The 8,243-nt window shown below is 57.7% G+C and overlaps 1 protein-coding gene across 1 annotated transcript; it reads left to right on the top strand.

Annotated features, from left to right (window-relative positions):
* Positions 1-84: 84 nt before the first annotated feature.
* LOC103758951 (ras-related and estrogen-regulated growth inhibitor) lies at positions 85-7,002 on the top strand. Its single transcript, XM_018089154.3, has 5 exons — positions 85-205; positions 3,892-3,948; positions 4,429-4,502; positions 5,002-5,483; positions 6,387-7,002. The coding sequence occupies exons 1-5, from the start codon at positions 85-87 to the stop codon at positions 6,595-6,597; spliced, it is 945 nt and encodes a 314-aa protein (XP_017944643.1). The 3' UTR covers positions 6,598-7,002.
* The last annotated feature ends 1,241 nt before the right edge of the window (positions 7,003-8,243 follow it).

Below are 8,243 nucleotides of genomic sequence, written 5' to 3'. Positions count from 1 at the left end.
GCTTCTTCCCAGGCAGAGGGACCGACCCTCCCGTGTCCCTTAGAAAGCCGGGGTGGGGAACATAACCTCAGTGTCCCCCAGCCCATGGCGTTTGAGGGCACCGAGTTTCCCTCCCCTCGAGTTCCCCGCGTGGTCACTTCGCAGCCGGGGCTCGTCCCTCGGGGGGTTTTCCCGTGCCCGAGGGGTCCCCGGCTGCGCGGGAGTGGTGGGTCCGGGGGGCACATCGCTGACCGAGAGAGCTTTCCCAAAAGCTGGGCTCGGGTTTGGGCTTTCCTAGGTGTTGGGAGTTCGCTGCTCATTCCCGGCGCCCGCAGCGGCTTTGCTGAGCCTCCTGCACGGCGCCCTGGCTGTTTTCCTTCAGGAAAACTCTCTTTCCCTGCGCCTTGCTCGGCGCTCTCCGTCTGCGCCCGTCGGGGTGGGGGTTCGGGATGCTCTGCCGGGAGCATCTCAGCTCCTTCCTTCGCCGTATTCCTTCCTGGGGATCATCCTTTCCCCCTTCCCACTCCTCTACCCCGGGCTGTGAGCACCTGGGGGCAAAGGTGCCCTCCGCGGCACCCAGCGTGCCGGGAGGGGGTCAGAGGCAGGGGAAGGTGTGTATTCATGTGGATCCGCACCGGTTTATTGCAATGATCCATGATCCGTGCAGAGCCTGGGGGAGCCTTTGGGAAACAGCCAAGCTGCCACGTCCTCGGGAAAAGGGAATGTCCTGCCCCTTTGGAAAAGGCATCACCTGTGCAGGTGCCGCAGCACCGGCGGCTGTTGCAGCCGCTGGAGTTGCTTTTCCGTGCACAGCAACTGGCACTAGTGAAAAATTATAATTCCCTGATTGAATTAGAGGAGGCAGCTCCCAGCTCTCCATGAGCAGCACGGGATGGGGCTCAGCTCTGCAGTACCCAGAGCACCAGGGCAGTATTTGGCCTCGACAGAGCAGATGGAGCCTTTGGCTCACCCCCACCCTGGCCTGAACATGTGTCTTCCTGCTGGTGTCGATCCCACCTGGCACAGAGCAGAGTCCTGGGAGCTTCGGGCCCTTCCTGCAGGCAGTTGAGGGGCTGTTGCACCTCCTGCTTTGGGTGGGATCGTGCTGAGGGTCTTTAAAAGTTCCTCCAGTTGGGCTCAGCTGTGGCTTCTGTTGGTGCCATCAACACTTGCGTCCTCCAGCAGTGGAGTTTTTGCCCGTGTGACGATGACAGAGGCCATGGAATCAGGGCACAGGGAGGTCATTGATACGTGGCTCGTGCAGAGGAGTGTGCCAGGGACAGGGAGCGGCCCCTGGGATGCAAGTGGGCCCCACACTGGAGCTTCACCAGGACAAGCTGCTGCGTCCACCCTGCAGGACACAGAACCAGGCTGGGAGAGCAGAGGGGTGGGAACAACCAGAGGGTAACTCGTATCTGGGCAGCTGCAAGAGGGAAAAAAATCTCCTTAATTCTCAGAAAGAGTTTGGGGTTTTTTGGAGCAGTTTAGAAACCTTCAGGGTGTGGTGATCTGAGGTCACAGACCCTCCGAGTAGGAAGGAGGGTTGGGGGCAGCCCTGTGGTTTAAGGATCTGGGCTGTGCGTCTCACCCTCGGGAGCTGGAAACGCAGCCTGGCCAGGGCTTGTGTTATCCTCTGCTGCTGCTGCCCAGCGTAAACTTTGCCATAATCCAGAGCAGAGCTCTGCTGCAGCACGTGGACAGAAGATGGATCGGTGCTGGACACCGTTCCACAGCAGCACAAACAGGGCAGCATGTGGGCAGGCACTCAGAGCAAACACGAGGTGCCCAGCCCTCCCCGTGGCAGGTAAATCACCCCTCCAGCCCACAGCCATCCCTGGAGCTCAGGTTCTATACACAATTAACCCTTTCAGCTCTGGGGCTCTCCTCAGAGAGCCCTCCCCAGGGTTACTGATGTTCAGGATGGGGAAAGAAACCTCCTTATAAGGCTGGGTGGCCACGGCCGCTCTGCCTGCGGCCGCTTCCCCCATTGGCAACTCCACTCCTGTTCCTGCACTCCAGCCAATTTTTAATCAATCTAATTGGCTCCTCTTCTCATCCCACAGCATGTGCTCCAGCTTTGGGTGGCTGCCTGACATATGACACACAATCAGGTGCTTTCTACAGACCGAGCCTGGCTCGTCCCACTCCCCCTGATAATTCCATTACCTCTTTGAAGGTGCCGATAGGTGCCTCCTGCAGGGATCCCGGGTTATCTCCTCAGAGCAGTTTGGCTAAATTACCTGCTTTTCCCATCAAATCCCTTCCCTGCTGGGCAGGTTTAAACCCACAGACAGATTGGGGGGTGAGGGGATGGTGAATCCCCCAAACAGGAGCCGGGCAGGTTGTGAGAGGCAGGAGAAGCTGTTGGGGCTGGTGGAGCAGGAAGCCTGACTTAGGTGGGATGCCACATTCCTGGGACAAGCACACAGATCTTGACTGGTCTGGTGTGGGTCTGTAAGGGCAGGACACTGGGAACATCTGCTGATGGGCAGATGGGACGAACTGACCCTGGGTTACACAGGGAAGGTGAGCTTGGAGCGTCGTGCTGGCTTGGTGTTGGATTTTTACATCCCCCCTTGTGTTTCTGGAGGGGTTTTCATCACATCCTGGTTCTGCTGAGGGTTATTCTCCCGTCACACTCCTGCTCTGTTCCCTTCCTCCCGCTGCGCTGGCACCTGGTGTGCAGCTTCTCCATCCTCTCCCTCCTGGATCCGCACTCCTGCCTTGCTATGGCTGTTCTTTTTTCCCCTGTTCCCACTCGTTTTCCTCTAATTTCCCTCTCCACTCCTGTTGCCTTTCCAAGCCAGCTCTCAGCCTCTCCACTGCCTTTCACTCCCATCTCCATTACCATCATTAACACCTTGAATGGCTCAGGAACCACTTCCACCTGTGCTTCTGAACTCTCTTCAGCTTCCCAACCACAAATTTCCCCCCAGGCGTGTGTGCCACTCTCCCCATCGCTGGAAATTCCTGTCTGGAGACTTTGCACCATGGCAAAGCTTTTCCTGCCTCTCACAGGAAAATCTGAGGAGCCTGTGGAGGTCTTTTGCAGTGCCCAGGGAGCTTGCCCACCTCCCAGCCCTGCTCTGGAGCCAGGGTCTGGATCCCTCAGCCTGGTTGGCTGGGATTGATGAGAGGCAGCCAGGAGAGAGCCCTTGCTGTGCTGATGGAGTGGCTGGGCAAGGCTACAGCACCAGCAGCCCTCACCCTGCCAGCAATTTGGGAATTGCCTGGCTTGGCTCTGGCACAGGGAAACCTGTAATTGGATGAGGGGGTTTAATTGCCCGAGCTGTGGCTGCTCCTGCTGCTCCTTGCCCTTGCAAAGAGGAAAAATCGTTCCAAAGGAGCAGATCCCTGTGTTGGTGCTGTGGCAGCATCAGAAGGGGCTGGGGTGCTGGAGGCCTTGCAAGGATGAAACTGGTTCCCAGTTGTGCCCAGCATCCCAGGGATGTGAATTCCCAGGCTCAGGCATAGCAGGGAGGGGATGTGAGGACCGAGAATGGGCTGATCCTCCAGACACTGGCTCAGCTCCCCTCCCAGCTCCTGGTGTCGCTTCCAGCGCTGCTTTCCTGCAAGGCATGGCTGGCCTAGGGAGGAGATCCTGGTTTGCCGTGCCCTGTGTTCCTCCCACTTTGGCCTTTTGGTGAATTCCATGAAATTTGGTGCCAGCAGCCTTCCCTTCTCCACATGCTGTGTCTGGGTCAGGTTAAACAGACTGGGCTGAAATTCATGGGACCCCTCCCACAGGTCCCTGCTCCATCCATTCTGCAGGTTCCTGCTCTGTTCCTCCTCTACATCCCTGCTTCATCCTTCCCACAGATCCATCCTCCATCCCTCCTGCCTCAGGCAGCTGATGTTTCCCTGCAGTTTGATCTGACAACCATAACAGGCTTTGTTGTGTTTTTTTTCCAGCATTGACCGTACGATTCATCACCAGGAGGTTCATTGGAGACTATGACCCAACTCTGGGTAGGGAAACTCCTTTTCCTTGGTGCTGTCACAGAGTTAACTGTCCTGAACTCACCACATTCCCTCCTGTTCCTCCTTGTCCAGACCAGCCGTGGGCAGAGCCCCCAGCCATCCAGGCCTCTCCCTGATTCCTGAATCCCTTTTTCCCTTTCTGTTATTATTATTATCCGTTTTCCCTCTGCTGCTCCATGACCCCATGTTGCTCCCACGCTTTAGTCACTGCTGCCCCCTCAGCCATCCACATGTCCTGGGGTCTCTGGTGCCATGGGAGATGCTGGCCTGATGCCACAGCACAGGGCTGCCCTTCCTGGGCATGGAAAGACAGGCTGGCTTAAGATGTGGCCTTGAAACAGAGGCCACAGGGCTGTGGGATGCAGCAGGTGAAAATCCACTCCTCCGTCACGGCTCCATCGCAGCCACCGGGGCTGTGGCTGCTCCCCTGGGGTTCTCTCACACACCTTTGTTGTCTGTCCCCCCCAGAAATGATCTACAGGCACGTGGCTGTCATTGACGGGGAGATGGTGCACTTTGAGATCCTTGACACGGCAGGACAGGTGAGCTCAGGCCGTTCAGAGCCCGGGAAAACACCACTGGAGCAGAGCAACCTGCCATGGAAGGCTATCCCCACTCTCCCACTGGCCTTAATCCGTGGTGTCTGGGATACCCCTCGTGGTGTCCATCTCAGAAAAAGGATGTTTTGGTGAATTTATGTCTCTTTAATGTCAGTCACAGTGTGGCTTCAGGGGAATGTTTCCACATTCCCGTTGCTGGTGCGTGGCACCGCTCTGCCAGTGGAGCATCCTGGTGCCTCCAGGGAGCAGTGATTCCCCCCTTACCCATGCCAGGACAAGGCTGATGGCCGTCCCCATCTGCCACACTGCCCAAACCACCACGTCCCCGCCCCAGGCATTGCCTGCAGGTCACTGCTCTCTGCGAACCCACAGCCAGAACCTTCCCGGGGACGGTGCCGGGCCCTCGGGAGGTTTTTCCGCGTTGCAGCCCGGCAGTGCTGGAATTCCAGAGGCGTTAACGGGAGCCCATCTGCCCCGGCAGGAGGAGGACTCCCTGCAGATCGAGGAGAAGATCAAGTGGGGCGATGGCTTTGCCGTGGTGTACTCGGTGACCGACCGGTGCAGCTTCGACGAGGTGATGCGGCTCTGCTTCCTCATCAACCACCTCCACGCCAGCCCCAAGCGCAGCGGCGGCGCCGAGCAGCCCCCCGTCGTCATCGTGGGCAACAAGAAGGACCTGCAGTTCGACAGGATGGTGTCCACAGAGGACGGTGAGAACCTCTCCAAAGCCCTGAAGCTTCCTTTCTACGAGATCTCCACCCGGGACAGCTACGAGGAGCCGGTGGCCGTGTTCAGCAGCCTCTACCAGGAGCTGCTGAGGCAGGGGCACTTCTCCCCGGGCTCCTTCAAGAGGAGGACAGTGTCCAAGCTGATGGAGAAGATTCCCAAGATGCAGGCCAGCTCCACCCTGAACTCTGTGGGCCGGAGCCTCAGCTTTAACTCCTTCAGGGACTACATCCCTGAGTGAGTGTCCTGGCTCCAGGACGGCGGGATGGCTCATCCTGCTGCTCCAGCCTCAGGGTTGGGGGAGGCTGGTGGGGCTGTGCCAGCTCCCGAAAGGGGAAGGTGGAGAGTGGGGAGGGTGGGATTGGGATACAAGAGCCCGTGGGTTCTTACAAACAGGCTTTGTGCCAGCAGGGAAGATGTTCTTCATCCCTCTGACCCCTCTGTTCCCTCTTCCCCCTCCTGCATGGCTGCAGTCAGCAGCACCTTGGCCCATGGTGACTTCAGTGGTGTTGGGCCGACCTTTGGAGGCTCAGCTGTGTTTTGGCAAGGCTCAGACCCAGCACAGACACATCCAGGGGGTCTTTCCTTACTGCCCTAAGCTGGCTGTGTCTGTCTGTGTCCCAAATCCAGCCCCCACAATGTGCGACCCTGAGGGCTGCGCTGGCTCCTGGAATGCCACCAGCTGTCCCTGCCCTGGGGATGGACCCTGCTGCCTCTGCTGCCCGCTGTGGCTGGTAAAACCCCCCTGGATTCTCAAACCCTGCCAGCCCATCCAGCTGCTCCGGGGGTGATCCCTGCCCACACCCACCCCTAAGTGCCCCCAGACCCTCGCACCGTACAGAGGAGGGTGACAGGGGGCTGTGTCCCTCTCTGCCTCCACTGCTGTCCCCCAAAGAACCAGGCCAGCTGAGTTTGCCCATCTCCAGCCCCTGCCAGAGGCCAGGGCTGAACTTCCATCCCAGTTTTCCCCTGGATTTGCGAACTGAAGCGGCTGTGGAGGGGCTGCTGGAGCCCCTCTCCCGACCGGCTGCACGCGGCTGGAACCCCGAGCACGTTACAGCAAACAGGGATCTGTTTACAGCGGGGGGAAAAGCCTGTTAATCCCTGGCTTTTCCAAAAAGCCATTTTTTAACATTTCAGGCCCCTTGGCTTGCTCTCCTCTAGTGAGACTGTAAATAAACCCTGGAAGAAGGGCAGCAGATGCTCCATCCCTGCTGAATCCACCACCTGCTCCCTGCTTTCCAAGGTTCCAAGTCGCCCCAGGCCTGACATCTCCACCTCGCTGGGGCAGCCCATCCCTGGGGGAGGCAAATTGACCTGCCCAGATTTTGGATGCACACTGAGCCCTTAGGCTCAGATCCCACTTCTCTATCCCAGAAGAACAGCATTCCCAGGGCAGCTTCTCCCGTTGATGCCCTGCCACTCAGTAGCAAGGACACGACGGAGCTGATTCCAGGAGGTACAAATGCTGTTGCTTGCAGGGGCCCCTGTGGCTGCTCATTAATTTCCCCATTCCCAAAGGGAGAATCACCACGGGCTGAGAATTTGTCTGTTTGCACAGGGATGGGGCAGGAAATATATGGGAAGGATCCAGGTCACAGCTCACGTTTCCCTCCCTCCCTGCCGGTGCTGGGGGCTCTGTGGCTGTTCAGGGTGGCTGTGCTGGGACCTTGTGGTGTGACCTCTCCCTTGTCCCCCCTGTTGTGACCGACCCCATTGTCTGCTGCTGCGTCCTGTGACAATAAAAGCTGAGTTCCCAAGCACCTGTGATGCTCCCATGGGTTATTTTTAGGGTGCTGGGTCCCTCTCAGGGAGCAGAAGCAAAGGGGTGAGTGTTGTGGGATCACCTTATATTAGGGCTGGGCATCCCCCTTACCCTCCACCCATGCCCAAGCACCACGAGCTGTCCTGGGTCCTTCCATCCTTAGGGATGGGAATGGCTGGATGTGTGCCTGGGAGAGCTTCCCTGGAGCATCACAGCCTGGGAAACCACTTATCCCACATCCCCAACCTGCCATGGAACCCACTTGGACACCCTGCAGCTTCCAAAAGTGTTTCCTGGTGCTGCCTGGGTCTGTCTGAGGGGTTTCCCTCCAAGGGGTTTGTTAAATCCCACCTTTGTCCATACACCTTGAGGGGAAAAGGAGCCCCATGAGGGGGCCAAGCCAGGACAGCAATTTGTGGCTGTTCCTTCCCAGCACCTTCATTAAAATCCAAATTTTATTGATTTATGTTTAGTCTACGGAATTAAAGTTCGCTCAGGGCTCTGCATAGGGGGAGAGCTGGACAAGGTTTGGGGTTTTTTTGTTTAATTTTAGAGAGTTTATAGCATTCCCAAGGGAGCTGAATGGTGGGAGCTGGGCTGAGGTTTGTGATCGGGCAGCTGGGGTGGGTGTTGCTACCCTGGCTGGGATTTGGGAAGTGCTGAGCCAGCTGCTGGGATGGGGAGAGAAGAGTTTAAGAAGGATTAAACCCTGTTGGGATGCTGGACACATGCTCAAGTCTGTCATTGCACAGGCTTTGGGTGCCTCATCCACGTTGCTCAGTTCCCAGATATCCCCAAGGTTTGTCCAAGGGGCTGGATTTCCCTTTGCTGGCTCAATCTCCAGGTCAGTGCAATGCCAGCTATGGCAGAATCCTGCAATATTCAGCAGGAATTGTTCCAAGAGATGGATGAAAAAGGACCAGCTCGTGAGCAGGAAGCAGGGCCAGTGCTGGAACAGCACCCCCAGCATTCCTGGGAATGGAGGGGCGCTGGGCACGGCTGGGATTGCTGTCCTGGATTAACCCCAGTATGTTTTATATCCCAAGGAATCCAGAAAGGTCTCCAGCCAAAAGCTGCTGCAGCCCCTCACCAGGACTCCTGGCCCTGCCTGCCCACTATAATTAGCACAAAACCTCATTAGTGCTGGGCTCTGCTTTGGGAGAGGCCAGGGGAGCTCGCCAGGGCTGGTAATTGCTAATTACTGGAAGCCCCCCGGTTGGCTCTCCGGGGGA

Source organism: Manacus vitellinus, unplaced genomic scaffold (genome assembly GCF_001715985.3).
Source record: "Manacus vitellinus isolate BGI_N305 unplaced genomic scaffold, ASM171598v3 scaffold_118_pilon, whole genome shotgun sequence".
Lineage (NCBI taxonomy): Eukaryota > Metazoa > Chordata > Aves > Passeriformes > Pipridae > Manacus > Manacus vitellinus.
This window is presented reverse-complemented; position numbering and strand designations above follow the sequence as displayed.

Bases quoted from the DNA above. Each gene is read 5' to 3' on its own strand.
- LOC103758951 (XM_018089154.3), top strand. From the start codon at position 85: ATGGCGTTTGAGGGCACCGAGTTTCCCTCCCCTCGAGTTCCCCGCGTG. The intron at 3,949-4,428 runs GTAGGGAAACTC...TGTCCCCCCCAG, and splicing joins AGACTATGACCCAACTCTGG to AAATGATCTACAGGCACGTG. The intron at 5,484-6,386 runs GTGAGTGTCCTG...TTAACATTTCAG, and splicing joins TTCAGGGACTACATCCCTGA to GCCCCTTGGCTTGCTCTCCT.